The sequence below is a fragment of the Trachurus japonicus genome, chromosome 7 (assembly GCF_045865225.1).
Source record: "Trachurus japonicus isolate A0001 chromosome 7, Traja_1.0".
In the NCBI taxonomy this organism is placed as follows: Eukaryota; Metazoa; Chordata; class Actinopteri; order Carangiformes; family Carangidae; genus Trachurus; species Trachurus japonicus.
In genome coordinates, this window is record NC_140913.1 from 12090744 (window position 1) to 12114033 (window position 23290).

At 39.5% G+C, this 23290-nt stretch overlaps 1 protein-coding gene across 6 annotated transcripts in view; it reads right to left on the bottom strand.

The window, feature by feature from the left end:
• The window catches only part of ptpn11b (protein tyrosine phosphatase non-receptor type 11b), a 57328-nt gene that overhangs the window by 4384 nt on the left and 29654 nt on the right, over nucleotides 1-23290 (bottom strand). For 3 of the 6 annotated variants that reach the window (XM_085781250.1, XM_085781248.1, XM_085781252.1), the window contains exons 3-15: nucleotides 14376-14570; nucleotides 10349-10541; nucleotides 10022-10141; nucleotides 9748-9861; nucleotides 8079-8175; nucleotides 7776-7855; nucleotides 6904-7059; nucleotides 5972-6103; nucleotides 4294-4448; nucleotides 2420-2487; nucleotides 2172-2323; nucleotides 1342-1442; nucleotides 734-860 (exon numbers count right to left, since the gene is read on the bottom strand). In XM_085781250.1, the coding sequence (XP_085637376.1) occupies nucleotides 773-860; nucleotides 1342-1442; nucleotides 2172-2323; nucleotides 2420-2487; nucleotides 4294-4448; nucleotides 5972-6103; nucleotides 6904-7059; nucleotides 7776-7855; nucleotides 8079-8175; nucleotides 9748-9861; nucleotides 10022-10141; nucleotides 10349-10541; nucleotides 14376-14570 (1651 nt within the window). In that variant the 3' untranslated portion in view covers nucleotides 734-772. The remainder of the gene's footprint in view (nucleotides 1-733; nucleotides 861-1341; nucleotides 1443-2171; nucleotides 2324-2419; nucleotides 2488-4293; nucleotides 4449-5971; nucleotides 6104-6903; nucleotides 7060-7775; nucleotides 7856-8078; nucleotides 8176-9747; nucleotides 9862-10021; nucleotides 10142-10348; nucleotides 10542-14375; nucleotides 14571-23290) is intronic. The other 3 variants (XM_085781251.1, XM_085781249.1, XM_085781253.1) reach the window with 1 other exon arrangement.

The window sequence follows — 23290 nt, forward strand, 5'->3', positions numbered from 1 at the left end:
CATTTTCAATCCCAGACAATCCCAACAGACAATAACCAGCATCTAAAATTAATTGAACATTCATTTCAAATACATTCAAAGCTAATTAAAACACTGTTCTGTGCTGACTTCTTTTGATGACCCCGAAACAAACCTATGACTCACTTTACCGCTTCTGGATTCCCTGTCTGCTCTATTAATCACTATGAGAGGGAAAAGAATGAGAGTGTGAGAATCGAGGTTGATTATAATTTGAACCCAAATTGAATCCTTTGTTGCTTTGAGTGGAGCTCAGATTTCCTTTTAAGGGAGCTCCTTGCTGCTCCTCGCCAGCCTATAATTTGAACCTTGAAAATAGGAGAACATTATTCTTCTACTTACATGAAAAAAATGAATTTGACTTACAGGAAAAGACTGAAGTGTCTTCTACTGTTGGAGGAGTTTCAACAGCACCATAAATTCAGTTCCCCCCGAACATTCACATGAGCCTTCCGTTTAGAGCTAAATTACCATTCATATTCTCCAAAAAAGCTACACTTACACCTAATGGGATGCATCAGAAAGCACCAGAATTACTTGCTTTTCCTCCTCCACTAAATCTACTGCCCTTCAACAATGTGCTACTTTACAAGAAACATCTTAAGAATGCAGGATGATGTTCCAACACACTTGTTCAACACACAGTGTTGATCTGAAACAATGGTGGCTGAAAGTGTCCTGCCACAGTGTAAAATGAAAGTGATGAAGCACTTACAAAGAGGCAGGCAGAGAGATGCAGAGGTTCCCGGCAGTTTTACCTCCTGGTGTTACTGCTAAAAGACGTCTGAGGGCTTTTAAAGTTTATGTTCTCGTACACACCCGACGAGTCGTCGTTAGTCATCCTGCAATAACATGGATATATTCACTCACAAAACAAGCGAAGGACATAAGCAGGGATTCTGCAGGTTCACAGAGTTAATTCAAAAACTTTTTAAGGCCTTTTGAGTGTCTCATAAGATTCAATTTAATATCAGTATCAGAGAGAATGTTTTCACTACTTTATTATATATATATATAAACACACACACACACACACACACACACAAACACACACACACACACACACACACACACACACACACACACACACATATATATATATATATATATATATATTAATGATCAGAAGTAAACAAATAAATGGATAAATTGATAACAATGTTAATTCATTTAAGTTTAAGTCAACATCGCCCATAATGAGACAACAAGGTTCCCAGATTATTCAACTCAGTGATGTTACGACTGAAACTTGCAGAACCCACTGTTGCATTAATCAGGATTTAAATGTACATGTAAATAATCACCATGCTGTGTTATACTTACACAGAAGAAGAGCGTGAGGATGCCACGCTGGCTTTGGACCGTGAGTTGGTCATCTGGGGATATTTGATATTGGAATATTCCCTCTCCTTCATCTTGTTCCTCTGCAAAGTGTCAACACAAATCTGTCAGATTCAGTTTCAGGTCCTAACTCTCACAAACTGTCCCGTGTCTAAGAGCTGAATTAAAGTTTAAACAGTCCCAGATGGTGTCTACATTCAGCCCAGCAGCACTTTGGAAACTTACTTAGATAGTTGCCAAACTGTTGTTTACCTCCCTGCACTATCTGTCATAACACACGGCACTGGCCTTCAGAGTCTGAGGTCAAACACATGTCATAAATATTTTACATGATAATGAATTTTCTTTGTTATTATGTCAAACATTTCTCTTTTCGTGTTCTTATGGCTGAGCTCTTTTAAAGAATTTTAAATTGTAATCTTGGATTTGCACTGTAAGTCCTCTTACTTGTTTTATATACAATTTTCTTTCTACTTTTTTCTTCTTCTTTGTTCTTGCTTTTAACTGTGTTTTAAATTTGTTTGTATTTTATGCTGTTTTATGCTGTTCTTTTTAAATGCTTTGTCTTTATGTAAAGCACATTGAGTTGCCTCTTGCCTCCTGGTATGTAATGCGCAATTTACGTAAATAAAGATACCTTGCCTTGCCTCATATAAATTCGTATTGTGCCGCTAGAGGTGAAATTCTTGTCGCAAGACGGACGAAAGTGAAAGCATTTGCCAAGAACGTTTTCATTAATCAAGTTTGATGCATTTTAACCCCCCCCCCCCTTTGAAACTGCCCTGGAATTGATTTACAGCATAGAGGGATACCTGCTCCTCCTCCAGCCTCTTCTGGGCCGTGTCTATATACTGCTGCACAGCCATGTAGATGAACTTATACTGGGCCTCCGTCTGCACCATGCCAGACCTCTGCTGCCGGACCCTCTGGATCGTCTTTGGGATGTCAATATCACAGTCTAGACCTGGAGCACACACGTACACGCACACATCCAGAAATTAGCACAGAGCACAAAGATCGGAAAAGTCCCGTCTGTCCCTTTGATGTCTCAGTTTCGTACCTTGTCGGTTTATAATATCGATGAGGATGTCGATGACGATAATGGTGCCTGTCCTGCCGATGCCTGCACTGTTGGGACAGCCAAGAGAAAAGTCAAATTCGGTGTAATTAAAACACTTTAATCATCATTCCTTTATTTATTTATGTATTTATTAGTTTGTATTCACAAGACAAGACAAGACAGGGTAGAGATAAGGTGGTGGGGGAAAAAATAGATATTCTCTGACATTATAATGTCACAAATTTGCGAGAAAAAGAAAACTTGAAAGTGTGTGTGTGTTTTCCTTTTTTGTTTTAATCAAGGAATGAAACTCGTTTCTACACTCTTCAAGGTTGGAAGAGCAAAGGCACCATAATGATCTGTGATTCTGGGCTAAAATAACAAGCATTTCCTTATTGCTAAATCCAACTGAAAAGTAGAGATTGATGAGATCTTCCACTGCAGGCAGAATAAAAAACAAACCATCTCTGTCCAACCTTGCAAAGTGTAGACGTGTATCCTTCCTTGATTAAAAAAAAATAAAAATAAACTCAGACATTTACCCCCCTCTCTTCCACCAAGTATTTATTTATGAGCATGTTAAAGAACATGTGGCAGTCTATAGTTGTGAATTATAGGTACAGTAATAAAGTGCTTTGAATTTGTTGCTGTGTCACAAATAGAATTTAGTTATATCACTCAGTCACTGTGTCATTAGTTGTAAATTACAAATTCAACACATGACATAGTTATTTGGCTAAATAAGTTTATCCAACAGTTAATTAATTGTTGAGGGAATTAATGTGATAAGAGAGAAAACAGACCCGTTGCTCATAGGAATGTGAAAGTTTGAGCCTTAATTATGGCGCTCTCAAGTGGCCAATTGACACCATGTTTGGTGAGCAAGGTTATTAGGTGTCCACAATTTTACCATCTCATGTGAAGTTGAGTCAACACGACGAAGCACAGAATTAAATAAAAACAGCAACTTGTCTGTGTTTTATGTCTTGGTATAAGTTTTATCATTTCATCTGTGTTTTATGTCTCCATCTGTATTTTATGCTTCTTGCCTGTGTGAAGCACTTTGTGACTCCTTGCTCTTGAAAGGTGCCATATATATAAAGTTACTCACTTACTACTTTGTGGTTGGCCTGCTTCACAACCAGACTTAATTGCTGTTCTCTCTCTTTCTCCATCCTTCCTGTTGTCTAACTAATGTTCAACACCACCCCACAGGTAAAGGTCAGATGTTCTCCATGAGTGACAACCAAAGGTGGGTTATTGCACTCACAGGTCCTACAGCTTTGATTAGAGGTGAGGGCCACCTCTGTTTTGTTTGGGTCTTAGCGCTGGAGTGGTTTTCTATCTCCCCATTTGATATTTGTTTATTTTTTTTTCTGTTTCATTTATGCTTCACACAAATTTGCTGCTGTAGGTATTATAAATACTCTTGAAACCTCTATAGAGCTATGCCTAAAGCATGCTTTAAAATATATTCTAGTGCTAAATGAAGGCACAGTGTAACTACACAAAGGTCTCATTTTCTTTCCTCGGTGTGATGAAAGAAGAAAGTTTATAGTTGGTCCCAGAGAAAGCTGCCGGCCTGGAACAGCCTCTGAAAAGAGACTGACGGCTTCTTCTACGGCTTTTTTGTATGTCTTGAGTATCACAGTAACACAGCCCTCAGGTTTGTTTAATAAGGGGGCTGGCAGGCATTGTGTGTACACAAGCTGGGGTTTTAATAACTGTTGTTGTTGATATCAGCTTCAGAACAGTGTTGGCACATCAGCTCGCTTATTTTCTCTACCTGACACACCAGTAATTAACTTATAGCCCAGCCTCAGGCTCCTCTAAGCATCCTAATGTGAAACAGCGTCCGTCGCCTCAGGTCGTACCTGCAGTGGACGATGATGGGTCCGGTGTCTGGAATGGCGCTCTGCGTGCGGTTGACCTCCTCCAGGAACCAGAGCACACCACCAGGCTCGTTGGGCACCCCGTGGTCCGGCCAGCTCAGGTACTGGTAGTGCCAGATGTACCTCACAGGCTCCTTCTACAGCCAACACACAGCAGGAACACATCATTAAAAACTAATTACTTATGTGTCTTATTAATGCATTAATGGGAATATTCATGCTGTGACGCTGCCTTCGGTAGTAACACACTGAGGATCTGGAACATGCCGCTCCCTTTGTATTAGGCAGCAAACTCACTTGACAATTTTAAGAATTCTTTAAAACCTATTTTTATGAATTTGCCTTTAATTGGTTATTTTACTGGTTGATTTTTTTTACACTCTTTCCAATTATTTCACTTCATAAAAGCTATTATTATTGTTTTTTATAGATTAGCAGCTATTAGTCTCCTTGGTGTTTATCAACAGGCATAATCACAAAGTAAGAAACCAGTGGAAAATCCATCTTTACTCCAAATAAAACAAACACGAACAGGCTAAAAACAGGTTATAATTAATTCACGTGGGATTTATCCTAAATATTCAGTTTGAGTATGACAGGATGGGGCTCGTGTGATAGAGCAGGTGGTTCAATACCCAGGCAGCTGTGTAAAACCTGTACCAAATCAAAACATTTAGATGCTGATTGGCTTTGGCTAAAAGACAACCTGGAACACCATTGACAGGAATAAACTCTGTCTTTGTTTTGACTTGACCTAGTGCTGCACTGTGTCTCTCTCTGGTCAGCTGCCATGTGCAGATCTGGCATCACAGTAGCACACAACACTGATGAGCATCCCTGAATGCTGCGTTTGTGCAGAATGGGGATTGTGGATTCTGTTCTTACTCAGGAATTAATGCTTAGGACAGTATGGAGGATTACAGCATCCAGGGATCTTTCAGTGTGTGCAGGATAACATGTACAGGCTGCTGCTTTTACAGAAGACACAGTAACCTTGAATGGTGTGAAATATTACCAAATGAGTGCTTTTTTTCCATCTTGGCTGTAATTCACCATCACACCTACAATGTGGCTTGACAGAGGCGTATATCAGAGACGGTCTTTGGTGAAGATATTACTGACTTGTCCTCAGACAAACTTCAGAGACAGTGCTCCACCATTGTGGCTTTATACTCTATAGATTATGAGCTTTTGACTGCACTTTCCACTGCAATTCTGCTCTATCTATCTATCTATCTATCTATCTATCTATCTATCTATCTATCTATCTATCTATCTATCTATCTATCTATCTATCTATCTATCTATCTATCTATCTATCTAGAGTAGCTGTGTATAAGAAATTACATATGCACACCAGCTACAACAAGATTCAAATTCCGACTGTTGTGATCAAAAGTTTAAATAAAAGCTAATATTATAATCTGGTATAAAAGAACAACACTGCATCAGAGGGTTTTTATTGAAAGAAAACTAGAATTTTAAAAACAGGTTGTATGCTCTTTGCTCTCCACTCTTCGCAATCGACCCTCGAAGCGTAAGCACAAGCTCGTGCTAGAGGATTGTGTGTGTGTTGTTATGTTTGTGTATGTGTGAGGTGTTAGATAATCTGACCCCAGGTCAGTGGGTCAGCTCTGACTGAGTACACGGCTCTTCCTACCCGGTCCAGACGGGTCACCTCCAGCTTCCTGAGGATGTAGTCTTGTGCCGGTCGCTCATCCACGTTCCTCAAGAGCACCTTCCCGAACTCCTTGGTGGCGTTTAGGTCCGGCCAGTAACGTACGCATTTGTTCTACATCAGAAAGAGAGAAAGCAGAGAGGGGGGGTGGGAGGGGGGGTGATGGGTATTAGACAATCTAAAGAACCAGCTCATCTCAAGCAGCTTTCCAATCAGCTTAACTGTCATACTATCCTTGTCAGCCGTCTCCCTCCCCTCCCCCACACCAGACACACACCCACATCAGCCCTACTACTCGCATCCAGCCATCTCTGTTACACTCAGCTAATGCCATCAAGTGCCGCATTTCATCTGGAAACACAGAACAAAATGTCTAATGGCGACGTAAAGGTGTCCTGACAGGATCAGGCTGCAGCTGTACGAGACACGCCGGTGTCTCCAACCCTCTGTTGTTCTCATTTGTCCTGTTATCCTCTGTTGCTCATTAAAGCACGTTGTGACCCATCTGCTGGTGAAAGCAACTTCCATATTAATTCCTCTTGACTGGTGTAGTGGATTTTCCCACGTGTAATGACTTAGATTTGGGGGGTTTTCGCTGTCATTCTTGCAGAGCGCCTCTCACTTCATGAGTCTCCATCATTACAAGCAATCAACAGCAAACAGCCCAAAGCAGTCAAACAACAGAGAAACCATGTAGAAGCAAAAGCTGGAGAAACAAATTAAGAAAAAAAAAAAAAAAACTGAGGCGGAAAAGAGCTGAGGAAAATAAAATGACTTGATTTAGAAAGAAATATACAGAAACATTTCTGCTTAATTGCCTTTCTAGTTTAACATTAAGGCACATATGAGAAATCACAATTCGACCGTAATGCAACATTTAGCTATACCAGTGAATATTTGCTCTAAACGCTCACCCGCCCTCTCTCTATCTCCTTTGTGGTCATGACGATGACGTGCGTGTTCTCCTGATACACCATCTTCCAGAAGTCAATGACCGTATTCTGCAGGCACCCCTGGGTGGCAATGAAGACTTTGCCCTCCTCCGTGTAGCGCCCCTCTTCATGCATGCTCTGTACAGCACAAACAGTAACACACTGAATAAAGCTTGTTCTCTTTACCAATAAAAGATAAGACACTGACAAAAAGTTGAGTTCTGCCAATAAAACAGGACGTTTTCACCGAATGTTGACTGATAAATCTTAGTTTCTTTAACTGATGTATGGCTACATCTCCAAAACAGTGAATATTGTGGAAAAGTTATTTTTTGTTTTTGAACTTTCATATTTTCTAGATTTATTACAGGTAGGGTGTGATATGATGGTTTTGGCAGCATATAATGTAGGAATGGTAATTAAACCAAACTTGAAATTAAATACTCTAATATTTGGAGATACTGGATTTTGGATTTGAGCTGTGGGAAAAAAAAACATCTGAATTAAAAAGGCTTCTACATGTGATGAATCTAGAATATGTGAAGGTTTCACATTTTGAGCTTTCTTTTTTTGCTTGATAATAATCTTTGTTGTTGTTTTAATTGTGTGCTATTCTTATTCCTTTCCTCTTGCACTTAAATTCCTGCTTACTGTGTACATTTGGCAAAAAGGCAAATCTGATTCTAATTTTGGGGTGAACTTATGAACATTTTTTGAAATGCTCCTGTATTTATCACTTTGGAAGCAAATCCACAGCAGTTTTATTTTCCCATAAAATCCATACGTTTGCTGAGTTTTGTTTTTATGAGGCACAGGTGTTGATACAGGTCTTGTATAATGCTGGAAAGACTCACTCTGATGTAGTTGGCATTGATGTAGTCTGAACCAGCAACATCTGGATCTGCTTCCCTGATTTCAACACGAGTTGTGTCGACTGAAAACACAAAATCAAACGGTCATTAATTCAACAAAATGTCAACGGTTTCCTGGAATTACATTTTTTTTTTCCAAATCAAAAGTCAATTGATAGGCTGCGAGTTATCAAAACTAAATCTTGACACTCTGCTGAGGCCTCTATGTTGCCTCTTGTCTATTTGTGTCACTGTTTCCACAGGAAGTTGGGGAGACAGGAAACGGCAGGTTGCTGCTTGACTCACAGGGGAGGATATTCTTGTATCTGTTTTTACTCTTGTTTTCTGGCTTCTGGCCTTCTTTCCGGGGATATAGCAGCTTGCACTCCTGCTGCTGAAGTACCTGATAGTTGATGACACAAGAAAAAGCAGAATAAGAGGAAAATTATAAGGCCCTCCAGATTCTAAAAAAAGCATAACCACCATAATGCAACTGCCAATCCTGAGGTCATTTCTGCACAGCAGGGGTCACCATCGAGTGCAAGAACATGAAAAAAAGGTTTTCCACTCAACAGCTAGCATTCAGCACAAAGTTCCCTTGAAATACAAAGAAGACTCTAAATCCTTTCATTCATACTCATTTTGAATGCATGTCTGCTCACGTAGGGGTCGAATAAGTTGACCAACAACAGTATTAACCTACAGCTACAACCAGTTGCATGGTGTAAATACAAAGCCCCACAGACTCGTTAATATCTCTGCACAGTTGATGAATTGATCTGCAAATAGTCTATGGAGAAAGAATATGAATCTGATCGACAAACAGATGCTGTCCAATCTGCCCTTAAAGAAATGTAATTTATGACATATATACCCCCATAACAGCGTGATTCTACCATATATGTTCACCTAAATTACTGTCATGTGTAAAGACGTCCTCTGGAAAGATGAAAATATCAGCTAATGACAAATAGGTAATACCCATAGTAAAATATGTACATGTACTGTACAAAATATCTCTATTAATGATTTTTCATATTGTTTACTATGTTGCTACCATACATGGTAACCATGTAAAACAAAACGTTATTTAAATAACATACATGTACTTATAGAAAATGTATATATTAATATATGCATTTCTTTAAAACTTCTCAGTCATTTTAAATATTTCTTTTCTCCTGGGAGACATACATATGTAATTGATATAACATATGGCTACAATTTAAGCATAGATAAACATAAATATTTTATGTTTATTTATGCTTGCGCTATGGGCAAACATAGTAGTCAATATATGACATTATTCCAATTTTAAATAGATTCTATGTATAAATTCTACATTTGTTTTTATTTTATATGCACATATGTCATATAGAAATTCAATATTCATTTTATATTATTTTCATGATGGAAAATTGTTACATTATGACGTAGCCCAAGTTGCTAACTTGTTAACGTGTTGACATTGTTTACTAGTTCACTATAAACGGGAAAAAAGATGCCAAGTCAAACTCCATATTTTGTTATGTAGTTATGACTTATATCTGTCATTGCCCTTAAATTGATTAAAAAAACATGTAGTTATTATTATAAAGACAAGGTATTATCCTCAGACAAAACAAACAAATCAGTGGAAAGTACTCAGCTGTAAACTGACATAAATTAATCTGAACGAGTAAATGCAGACATGAGGGAATAAGATGACATTTTACATGACACTTAATTGCTGTTATGGGAAATGCTGTGTACTTATGGCAACACTTTGCAATACATCACTAATCTGCTGTATAAAAGCTCAAAGACTTCCTGGGGAGGACGGCACTCAAAAGGGTAATTATTTTTCTAAGTGCCAAAATTGCACATCTCTCAAATGAAGAAGAACTCCAATTTGACCATCAATATTAGCTCAATAACAATATTGCATATAAGGGACAGGAATAATTCTGGCTTTGACAGTGTTGAAGCTACATACCTCAAATTCTTCCCAGAATCCTTGTTTGGGTTTCTCAGAGTTGTCTGCTACTTTGTTGAGCTCTCGTACCCGGTTCTCAATGTTGGCTGCATTTATCCTTGTGGCATTAAACGGCTGTTGTTGTCATGTTGGAACAGGGAAATTAAATTTGTCAACACAACAAAATAAGTTTTCTAAATTTAAAAAAGCACAATTAATATTTTCACCCATGGCTTCATGTGACTGTCTATCAGCAGGTTTTGGTTGTTCTTTTTGTTAACTTTCTCTCCTGTACCTGTTTGAGATGCACTACGATGCCACTTTTCTCCACCATGGGGTTCTTCTTGTAGTGATCCACCAGCTCAGCCAGGGTCTCAAACCTCTCGCCTCCGCCCACGTCGTATTTACCGTCCTGCTGAAGACAAACACCAACATTTCAGCTGTAGATCTGAAGAGTTCCAATTCTGCTAAAAAAAATACCTCAGTGATTGCACCAGTAGTTCTCTGAGGTGAACTTTGGGAGTCTGTGTATAACCAGCCTCCAGGCTGTCTTAATCCAGTTTAACAAAATTTAAATCTAGTTTTCTTTATAAGTGAAAGGTGCTGAACTGAGTCAGCTCACCTGGTAGCGAATCATAACATGGGTGACCTTGGTCTTGCGATCAAGGTTTTCGTGTTTCTCCTCGTTGGTGAGAACGGAGAGGACGAAGTCGCCTGGTTTACTCTGGCTCTCCCGCACCAGGAAGCTGCCAGCCTTGCCTTTGTCCGTGAGCAGTTTTTCTGCATCTCGACCTGAGAGGTGTCCATGGTACCACCTGTAGATGAGAGGGAGGACAGACTGTGACAAACTGAGCGTGAACAGCAAAAACTGGGTGGTCCAAAGCGCAGCTTGTGCTAATTTCTCCTCCTCACTGGATTCCTGTCAGTTTCACGATCCAATTAATATTTTATTACTTGTTTTTAAAACCTCAAAATGGGCTGGCATCATTATACCAGTCTGATTTGTTGTTCCCCCTTCTTCCAGTCAGAACGAGGAAGTCCACCTCCAAGTGCCTCTTTATATTAGAACCTCTCAGTTGTTGTTCTTCTTTTATATTGGATTTTAGGCTTGTACAGCACGTTGTGCAGCATTTTTTTTAATGTGTTGTAAATAAAGTCTGACCTTGACCTCAAAATTTTAAAATTAGAACAGAAGTGTGCCCAATAATATTTGCTGTATGTGACTAGGTTTAAACAATATCACATAGTCAACACAGCAAAAAATAAATAAATAAATAAATAAATATATATATATATATATATATATATATATATATATATACAGTATATAAATCAAACAACAACAATGCTCTCCTGAAGCAGTTTGTAAATCCCTATGCCAGAGTGAAAAAAAAAGATGTTCAGGACAGCATCAAAACCATTTTACTGTGGCCACCATGTCATATTAGCTTGCTGTGCCTATTAGAGTGAAGCTACACCATATAAAAACATGCAGCTGACAGGTCCTGTTCACAAACACACAGTGAACATCTGCGTTCATTATTTTAGATCGGCTGCGTTCGCTGTCTGCTTCTCCAACTCCTGTGGAGATCAAGATGCTCCGCCTCGGGCTAGATGTGGTTTCAAGTTAGACGAATCATCAAGACGAGTGAGAGGAGCTGAGGCAGAAACTTGACCAAATGAGGGGGAGGACAAGCATTATGCTTCCTGCCTCAAGGGAAAAAAAGTTTTATATTGTAGCTTTAGGGTTTAAGATAATGTGGATCTATATGTGCAGTGGAGAATCAAAGTGTCTCTTACACTGTTGCAGCCTCACTCAGTTGCTGACATGCAGCTGATGAAACCTGCATGTCTGTGTTTCTTTCTTCTTTTTTTTCCTGTGTGGTGAGGGAGGACGTGTAGGAGGCTCTGACAACACATGTATGTAGAATGGAAAAACCACATAAACCACAGCCATAGATCGCAAGTTGTTCGTACACCTGAATAGAAACTGGCATGTACACACTGCAACGTTCAGATGTGTAGAACAAGTCAATGTACACACCCAGCTCAGTAACATAACAAGCTGAAAAGTGATGATGTGAGTAAATGATGATAAAAAATGTAGCTTTCCAAACTGCTTCCTGTATGTGTGTGTGTGTGATTCCTGGCTAATACACCAGCTGTCTCAGTCTCTCATTTCAAAGGTAGTGTGTAGGTGTGACGAGGCGTCCAACCTGCATGTGGCTACTCAGCGAGCGTAAACACAAACAGCAGCACCACCCACTTATTTTGTCTGAAGATGCATTTGGGAATATGACACTATTTATGCATATGGATGTACTGTAAAGTGCATCACAATTTAAATCATGGATGTGGGCGCATAGAATAATGCATCCTCTCATAAGTCTTTTGGTACATAATTAATGATTTGTTTTTCTGGTGCCATAGTATTAAACAGTCAGACCTGAACAATAATGTATTACAACGTATTTATGCCAATAAACTCTATCCAGTGTACTGAACATTATACAAGATTTTGCTTTTTTAATAATTAAATAATTCATTTATATTTATCAGCTAAAGAAGATTTTTTTTGTTTTCTATTTTTCAAGTGTTTTCCTATCTGTTCCACCAGAAGATAGTTTATTGCACTAATCACCATTTTGATGATTTTATGTATTACTGTATCTTTCATGCGGTGATACGTACTGTCATATCATGGTGATGGCTCAAAAGGTTCAAGACAGAATTTTAAGAGACATAAAGTGTAGTCATGTGCACCCTGCCCTGTGAACTTTGGGTGTGTCGAGCACACTCACACTTTTAATGGACAGACACTCCTGACAGTCTGATGGTAGTCTTGGAGAGAGGTCTAGATTCAGACCCCGCCCTATTCAGTCTAGATTGTAATAAATAAAAATGTATAAATGGTCATAACAATATATTTAAAATTCAGAAATAAAAGCTTTCATAAAAAATGAGTTTGACTGCAAATACCTGAGCCCTTAACTAAAAAAGCAGAATACCAGGGCAGCCAGGTTAACAAGTGGTTAAAAGGAGTTCTTGATGTAGTTCCGGGCCAGATCATACAAGACTTTACAACTTAATAATAACATTTTAAAATCAATACAAAAAGTAATTGGTAACCAGTGGAGGGAGGCTAAAATTGATGTAATGTGATCCTGTTTCCTGGAGCCCATTATGATTCTAGCAGCTGCATTTTGAACTAATTGATTTCTCTGCTTTATTTCAAAAATGGTTTCCTGACAATCTGATAATGATCCTGACACGATCCACAAATAAATCAGTATTAACACTCTTCCACACTCAAACAGCCTCTAATACAACAGACTCATTAAAAAGCCGGTTACCTGGTGTTTCGGATGGAGCCACGTGGGGAGCCTAAAAAGAATGGACTCCCCCTGAGAGTGGTATTTTATTAGTCATTCATTGTGTCAAGAAACCCACACACAGGGTGATTTGCCGGTGAAACTGTAGAGTTATTAATCAAAACGACATGTTTGCTGTGCACATGAGCACAGAGGTTTCTGTGGTTGTCTTGCAACAGTCTGACGCGCGCTGCACAAACTTTACCCGTCGGAACCGTACGTAACTGCAGCTCGACAGCTTGCAGCATAAGTCCTGTTACAGACTGCAGACAGGACAGATGTATGGTGGCCCTGAGAGCTCAGTGCACTGCAACCTCAGGAAACACATAACAAAAACACAACACACCGTTTCTAGGGGACACTAGAAAATGATGATACAGACTGGGACCCACTTTGAGTTTGAGTTTGAGCAATAATGTTCATGAATGTATTATAATACATCAACAGAAAGAGAAAGAGAGAGTGATATGCAGCAAAGAGCCACAGGTTGAACTCAAACCTGGGCCCTAGTGAACCAAGGAGGTGACTCTACATCACTTTTTAGTCTCAACTGGAAACTTTTTCTGTTGTGTTCTGGCTGCTTGCTGCTTGTGGGTTGTGAAATTGAAGTTTTCGTTTTGTATATACTTGTATTTTTTTTTTTTAAGTTGCAGTGAGTTGGTCTCTCAGGGCCACTGAACAGATGCCACCTCTGCTTTCTTCAGATGCATGTAAAGAGAGTCGCTAGAGGAAAGGGAAAGCCTTTGGTTCAGTAATCTGGATTCTGTGTGGCTGCTTTAATATAAAACGAATAAAGAATAAAGTGACCGAAATAATGTGGAAGAAAAATGCAACTATACATTTCGTGGTTTCCCCCTAAAGTCTTTTAGCGCAACTCTGCAACACTGATCTGGTCTCTGTGGGTTCAACAAGCACGAAATTAAAATTTAAAACATAATGTTAAATTTAAAGGGAGTCATGCCTTAAATCAGATTAAAAATTTACATCACAAGTATTCAGCATTGTTCTGTGCAGGGGGAAAACTGCCTCACAAACAGCATTTAGGCCATAACAGGATGCAGTAACTGCTCTGAGAGCTGCGTTAATAACATTTCTCAGGTGGTTTCACTGCTTCTCCTGGAAGATTGAAGCTTTACAGGCCGACACCCCTGAAGCTGTGAGAATAAAAATAACTGGATCTGTAACTGTGTGTAGTTTTTATTAATTCAGATAAAACAGCAACATATTGAGCTTTCGTATTTGCACGGCGTGGGCGGCAGTGTGCGAGTGTGTCAGCACCTCTCTGACGTGGGGTCCTTGCAGTTGAGTGGGTACTTGAGCTCGATGACATGTCCGTTTCTCTCGCGCAGCAGATCCTGTTGTTCTGTGTAATACTGCACCAGCTCAGCCAACGTGGCAAACTTCTCGCCCCCGTACAGGTCGTAGTAGTCGCCCGAGTTCTGGATCTTAATGTGGGTCACCTCATCGTTGCGCCTGCACAGGAAAAAACAAAACAAAACAGTAACTCGGTGTGTTATCATGCATGTCAACAGAGGTGGACTCATTCCAGAGAAGCACTCGGCATTTTTCTGTTTGTTTGTGTTTTTCATGTGTTCTTGTTCCCTGCGCAGATATTTAAACAGCGGATATACACATACACGACGCTGCACACACGCGCGCACGCACACAAACAGCCACCCACACAGCTCACACAGCATATATTCACACAAACAAAATCAGGACCATACACACTTTGTCGCCCACACTCACGGAGCATGAACGTGTGTGACTATATAAATGTCCACCTCATCAAGCCATCTGCTCCCAGTTTAAGACACTGAACCTTATTTTCTTAAGACACCGTGAGGAACCTGCCAGTGTGGTGACGTCTTTCATTTGTCCTCATACCTACAGCACATCTATCTCCCTTATTCTGTCTGCAACTCTTTCATATCTCTGCAACACTGAGGCTTTACTTCTAAGGCTTTAAGTATAAATATAAACTGTACAGTATAATAAAATAGCTTTGACCTTTTTTGTCTGTGCCAAAATTGGAACAATAAAAAAAATAAGCCACAAGCGAAAAACGAAAAAGTGACACAATGCAGGAAAAAGCTGCAAAGACGCAGTGATTTGAAAAAAAAAATACTGATCCATTTTATCGCACGCAGAATATTTTTCACTTTGACTTCTGTAAACAAAGCAACACAAATCTTCTCACGAGGGATCATCCCTTTTTTAATACTCTGTAGTTTTCATATCTAATTCATTGGGAGGAAGGCCGCATTGTGATTGCAGAACAGTGGCAAAAAAAAAAAAAAATGCACGCAGCTGCCGAGCTCAAAGACTGATAAGCCAGAAAACATTTGCTACCACTTTGCATATTCAAAGTCCTCTGGCTGGTTTGAACAGGTGCACACAAATGAGAACACACACTTAAACACACACACACTTACATACTGTATCTATGTAGTTTTATTCTATAAGAAATCTGCCTGGGACAATTGAAGAACAAGATGCGGCTTAACAGCTCCACTACATCTATGTAAGTCTACTTTTACATTTTCCATCTCCTGTGACGCTGTTAAACATGTTTCTTTACCAGAGACAAACAAAAAGTCCTTTAAACATATTAAGTACAACGACACACAAGCACACAACAGTTTCAGGGACCACAGGGGAGTTGACCAGACAGTCCAGGCTGAGATACAGTAGTGTCTCCCTCTCTCTCTCTCTCAAACTGATTATCAGCTAATGGTCGGATCAAATGGCACAAATCCTATTTCCTTCCATCACTTTTGTTGTTGTTCTCTTAACTTTCACATTCCCTTTTTTCTCGCTTTCCAACTTCCCACTCAACATAAATGCATTGCTCCATTTGTGTATTCAAAACTCCCTTAATCCATCTCTCTCTCTTCCTCTCCCTCACTGTTTCATGGTAATTGCTTTACGGCTCTGTTAGTGCCTGTTGGCAGGGTGCCCCAGGTCCATGGCCCTGTTACAGGCCCGTCCTCGGCTCTTGGGCCAAAGCCCCTTTTCTCTCAGAGTTTAACACCATTAACCATTAGATTTTCATTCAGCCGCACTCCGCCCTCCTGTCCTGCTTTCCCTCTCTCAGACACTGATAATAACCATAATGGATTCATTATAGTCAGATAGCCGTCTTTACAGTAAGAGTTCAGCATCATGTCTGCTCAGTGCTCACCACTGTCTCTTCCCATACATGACAGATGAGTAACACTAACGTGATTCATCAGTTTTATTTTTTTGCCATATCTATGATTGAATCTTCCTGACACAGAATATTTTATGATGTCCACATCTATCTGTGAAGTTTTCCTCCTTCCCATAAAACATCCAACTTTGTACCTTAATTAGATACAACCTAATAAGCTAGCAGACAGTCCAACAACAGACACGTGTGTATAAATCTTACAAAAGACAAATCAAGTTCAGTACATACATTATGTAATGAATTATCATTCATAAAACTATCCACAAATAGCCTAGCTTTGTGGCTAAACATAGAAAGAAATGAGTCTTTGTCCCTGTGGTGGTTCCACACTGTCCACAAAGCACTAAAATTAAGAATTACAAAAAAAAAGAAAACCATCCAGGCCCATGGCTCATTTTTATATAGTAGTCTTATGGATTATTACCAGCTCAAAAATGAGACAGATTTTCCCTATATTTAGATGCCATTTAATCCCATTGCTGACATCAAATTCAACCCTCAAATACGGGTAGCAGTGTAATCCTTGTAGGAAGTTTAAAGGCTCATATTCGTGCTCGACGTTAGATACGGATACAGATGAAGCCGTCTGTCTGTGCTCTGCAATCATTTCCTCTGTATTTCTGAATCTTCTCTGAAAGCTGATGGAAATGAACAGAGCGATGTCACCAGGAAATCATGGAGGCAGCATAGCCAAAAGGTCAAGCACGATACAACTGTAGGACACCACACCGAAGTTTTACACATGGAACTTTTTGAAAAGAGGTTGTCAGACATTTTGAATATGTATGTCACCATCAGACGCAGGTCCAAACTACAGTACAGGTGCACTGACACTGCCATGTTTGTTGTTGTGTGGAAAACATCTAGCAATTATGACTGAAGCCCTTGTTAATCAGAAAAAAAAACATTAGGATCAAAGAATCCCATCTACTGTGATGATGGACACATCACTTTTTCTCATGGTATTAACGTGTGCTTCCTGTAAAACCTTCAAAAGTTGAGGATGTAGCATAAAACTTATGAAGTTGTTCCTCTTTACTGAGCAAAGTTCTGCATTTTTAAATCAAGTCCTTGTGTGTGTTCGCACCAACATCCTGGTGATTGTTTCACCTGCAAAAGCCTGATTCAGCATTCAGACATTCTTCTCACAAGAAGTTAGATTAGTCTCTGATCTACTTTGTTCCACAGGAAATATAAAAGTTTTACCTTAAGGCAAAAAATAAAAAATTTAACTAGAAATGTTTAGCGTGACAACAGGAAAACAGAATTATACATCTAGTATAATAAGGTGCAGTCAGGCAGTCTTTACAGTGTATTCAATGTGGTGGTGCCATGGTATCCTGCTTCATTGAAAAAACAAAGCAGCAGAGCTGAGCAAGATAATCTTGTCCTTGATTATCTATGAACTGGTTTGCATTGATAGGACTGACTGAGCGAAGCACAAACTTGTACATAACGTCACATAGTCATTTACAGGGACGCTCTACCGGACCACAGCTTTGATATTTTGCTGCAGATTAATGGACAGAGCAGCGTATACATCATATCTATTAGCAGAACTAGACAGGGTACAGACTCCTGCAAAATAGTAGGTTTTGGTAGTAAACAGCATTTAGATCAGTGCAACTGAGCTAATTTATGCCCTGATAAGACGAAGCACACAAACATGGACAACTGGGAAATGTGTTGCTAAAAAATGCACATATTTATGCATGTACAAAGTCTAAAATATACAAATTATTGCTTGCTTTGCCCTGAAGCCATTTCATGCAATAGTGTTCACTCAATACAGGCTGACACCACTGAGAAATGCCTTTTAATGCTGCCAGTCCACTTATCAAATTAAGGTTGATGAAGTTTTAGCCTGTATTTCAGTTCCACTTTTCATTGAAGGCTGGCTAAATCGTAGAGATTATAATGGTCAAATAAGACAAAAAAAATGTGTTGTAAAATCCTGACCTGATACGCTGTGTTATAGAACCACACATACACTACAGTAAACGCATCATCTGGTCAGAAAGTAAACATCTTTTTTTGCCATCTGTTTTCTCCAATGCAGTCGTCTCAGTTTTATGGTCTGGACGATTCAGAGGCATTCACAAATTCAGACAACCAAGAAATCTCACTGTCATCTTGTTTGCTCATAAGCAGTAGCAAATATCCCAGCTTGAGGCAAAAAAAGAAGAAATTACCTCTATGACGACTGAATGGAAAATGGCGTCACAACATCTTTTAAAAAAAAGATGTAAAACAGCTCTGGGATCATCAGACTCTGAAAGTTTAACATCCCGCGATTGACTTGTTTTAGTTGTTCTATCTTCTTTTATTTAACAACCACAATCAATAATTCACAATGAATAATTCACTGAGAAACAGTTTTGTTTTCCTGATGCTATCTTTGCACATGGATTATAATTGTTCTGGACTGCTTGCGAAAAGCTGAGAAAACCCCTTGTTGCATTATATTCATGTTTTCGTTTTTCTTCATTTGTTTCTCTATTTGTCTTCAAATGTGGTCAGATATGCATCCAAGTCACAATGATGAACAAACACCTTCTATTTTAATAACACACAAATCACTGTATTGTTTGTGTCCATACTGAATGCATCATCAGAATACTCACAGTGCAGGTTGGAAAAAGAATATCAACCCCTCGCCTAATTGACATGAACAAAGGTTACCTCTAGTCAGGAGTTAATGAACCTGGAGTCTTGTTTGTTCACATGAAACATCTGCTAATGTGAACCAGGCCTCACAAAACAGATCTCAGAAGATCCGTGGTTATGAACTGCTGAGGCTGGAAAGGGTTAGAAAGTGTTTTTTAAGAGTTTAAATATTCATCAGCCCACAGTTAGTCTCTATAAATGGAGATGATTTAGGTATGTGGCTACTCTACACAGAAGGGGGCGTCCGGCTAAGACGACTACAGAAGCTCAGTGCAGAATCAGTGAGGTAGGAGTGAAACCCAGAGAAGATTTAAAGACCTAGACTGATCATTGGAGCTGATTAACATCATGGTGTCCAGCCATGGACATCAAGGAGGAAGCTGCTGCTCTCCAGATAAAAAAATCTGGGCTCCTGAAGTTTCTCAAAGAGCAACTTGAGCCTTAACAACATTAATAATGTTTAAGGAGTCTAAGGAAAATACAAAACACTGTTTGTGTGATATTAGCTTGAGCATAGTGTACTTATCTAGTTGTTACTTAGAAGAAGCTCAGATCACGGTATGACCAGTTGATGCAGAAAGATGTCCGAATTCAAAGCGGTTAGCATTTTTTATGTACAGGGGGTGTGTGCTGGGTCACAATCTAGGAGCTATGTGATAAAACAAATTTATTTATGAATTCATATTCATGTTTTAGGTTAATTATATAAAAATGAAAATCTAGGTTTTCTCTCCTCCTCCTCCTCCGCTGCTTTTCAAAGGCTGTTGATTTTAAAGATAGCATAACCGACATATTTCAACATGTCAAACAGAGGCAGCAGGCGAGTGGGAGAAATGTGTCTCGTTACAAGATGCATAAGAGACACCACAGCTCACAAAAACTCTCAAAACAAGCAGGTAACAGCAGCTGAATCATCTCCTATTGCATATGACATGAAAAGCATATGGTGGAAAACCACTACTGATGCAGTCAAACTGAATATCATATATGGTATGGTGACTGGAAAAGCCACAACTCCCATCTGAAACCACATAGTGCACGCTAAAGATAAAAATGACATGCATCCCATAGATGAAATTGGCCATATCGCCCAGCCCTAGATTGCATCACACCAGCCCAACTAGATTGGTTATTAAAAAAGGCTCCTACTTTTCCTTGGCAATAAATAAATGATTCAGATTCCTTGGGATCCTTCCCTTCATGGCCAATCCCGAGATTCATTGTGAACCAGTAATGAAAGCAAACAACAGAGACAGAGAGCCTGAGGATGACACTTTCAAAATGTCAGTGTTGTCTTTCAGTTCAGTTCAACAGCTAATGGTACAACAGTTAAAACCACAAGCCTTAAAACCTCAAGTTTTTTTTGTATATAAAAAGAAAAACATGGTGTTGTCAAGGTTGCTAGGTGACAGGAGGCATGTGGTAGACCAGATCCCCCCATTTTCGGTTTGTATCATGCAGTCTGTGATGGCTATGATGGGCCCGCCTTCATAGACCGTGTCTTCTGAATTGAGGTTATATCTATTTTGTTTGTCACTACTGTTTCTACTATTTAAACTAACTCCATTGTTTGGGTGTTGTGTACTGTTTATGTAGCTATAAAAAGGAACACTATTTTGCACGCATGCAGGGAAAGCAGAAACACTGACACAAACGTTTGCACGCAAAATGGTCATGGTTTGTTGTGTCTCTGGCCCTGTTGACATGCAGAGTCAGCTACACCTAATGCCACAATCAGCTGAGAGCATTAAACTGGGCCATGACATGATGAGGGAGGTCAGATGTCAGAAGAAACACATTTACTGCACATTCAACGCACAGAAGACACAGTGAGTAACAAACACTTGAGGGAAAAGTTAGTTTAAATACAGTTAAAATTCACAGAAGGACTTACAGTAATGATGGTGAAATGCTCTTTTACTTGACTGTGTAAACCTATAAATAGCTTGGCCTGCAGTGGAAACATATCTAAGTAAACCCTGGCAAGCATTATATAATACAGAGGCTAGGAGAAAATCCATTTGCTCTCTGTGGTAATTTGCCCTGCAAAATTCTCTCTTAAGATTGCCCTTAAAATTCCTCTGCAGGGTCTTTTGAGTGTATAAAGAGCATGAAAAATGACGGAGCAAACTTGACCAGACTGCTCCTCTTACAAAGTTGGACTTGGTTATAAATTATAGCTCAAGTTTTTCTGCGTCCAACTTTCTCCTTTCTCCTCTTTGAGTTTTAAGAAACTGAATTGATTAGATTTTCAAACCTCTCAAAAAGCTCTCATTAGCGTCTCAGGCTTCAGCCTCTGTGACGCTCCTGAACAGCGGCTCCGTCCGACCCCTCCCCCCTCTGTTCACCTCGTGGAGCAGAAAAGAAAAGAGGTGGTGGAGATAAGAGGTGGAGCAGCAGAACAGGATAGATAAGACATAGAGAGCGAGAGAGAGAGAGAGAGAGAGAGGGAGAGGGAGTCCCTCAGCGTCCGTTACAATCTGAACATTCACAGTGACTGTCCTGCTCGTAATGGCCTTAGTAAGCTGAAACCTGGCTAATGACTAGCTAATTAGACTCTCCTCTGCACCGATAAGACACTGTGTGTGTGTGTGTGTGTGTGTGTGTGTGTGTGTGTGTGTGTGTGTGTGTGTGTGTGTGTGTGCGTGTGCGCGTGTGCGTGTGTTCACAAAAAGAAATGGAAAATGAGTTAGGAAGAATGATATCCTAATTAAGTATAGCTTCTATAGATGTAATTATCTTCAGCACATTCTGATATGATCCATATGATTCATTTGCTTCTGGACAATTACGAAAATGGTGATTAAAAAGGTCAGTGTATATTTCCTATATTTTTCCCTCTAACAGATACAGGTGTTGCCCCTGGTAAAGTTGCCTATAAGAAACAGGCAGTAGGATATAGTATATTCACATTCACATCTGAGGGTGTATGGAAGGTTGTTTGTTTAATCTTCTGGGGAACATAATGAACAAGTTTTATTTGCATGAATATAACTTTGTTTATATGGTCGTGTTGAGACAAGCTGAGAAAATCAGCTGGAAATACTTATGTGGGGCTTAAAGGAGGTTTTAAACTTCATATCTTACAAGATGCTCTGAACTTTTTGGCTTCATTTTTCATTTTATTTTTTACATTTTGAACTGTATTTGTTTGTATAAACATTAAATAATATTGTTTATTTGTATTATTCTTTCTGACAACTTTGCACACCACACAACAGGAGGATTCACAGTTTGTGCAGAAAAAAAGGTGACCATGCATATGGAGTAAAAACAGACAAAAAGTCTTCTAGTTTTACAAACAGAAAGGTACACACATAAATAGTGGTTAAAGAAAAGAGAGAGAGAGATGGCAGCCATGTTTAAGTCTGTTTAACTGTTGCTGAACAGCAGTCAGTAGGACACTGGTTATTCTGGTGATTCATAAGTTAGTAAAGAAACAAAGTTGGGAAGTCTAATTTTCACTGTGGCACTGTGGAGACAACAACTCCCATGAACCCACACTATTTCACGCCGTCTTTTGTTATTGTTTTAACTGAGGGACCTCAAGAGGCAGGAAATACAGGCTGTGCGTTTAACAGTAATAACACCATTAGCTACCAGGTGTTCTGAAGTGAGCAACGACATTTTATTATTCATGAATTTATCTCTTCATCAGTAATAATATGATTTTTATTAATAAAACTCTGCTCCCACTCCTCCGTCCTCTTAGTTCAAAGTGAGGCTCTGCTATAGCTACTTGACCTCAGTGTGCCTGTGTGGTGTGTGTGTGTGTTAAGTCTGTCAAAACCACAAATTATGGCCACAGCTCACCCCACCAACCTTCCTGTGGTGTGTGTAATTTACAACACTCTGCCCTACACACAAACCACAGGCAGTGAAGGTCAAAGCCACCAGGTCCCTCACGCTTTAACATCATTTTAAAGCGTCTGCCTGTCAAACTGCTCTGTTTCCTCTTCCTCTCCCATCTCATTCTCGCTCTCTCTTTCTCTCTCTCACACACACACACCACACAATACACACATGTTGCCATGCATTGCATTTGGGGACATGACAGACTTAATTTCCTGGAAACTTACAATAAGCATAATCACCACCTGCCGAACCCTTTATCTCATTATGACCATAACCACTGACCCAAATATAAGTTTTTTTTCCAAATTGAGACCACACCTGGTCTTTAGAAATGTGTCCCCAATGGTAGCCTATGACAGAAACACAGACACACAGACACACACACAGACACACACAGACACACACACACACACACACACACACACACACACACACACACACACACACACACACACAC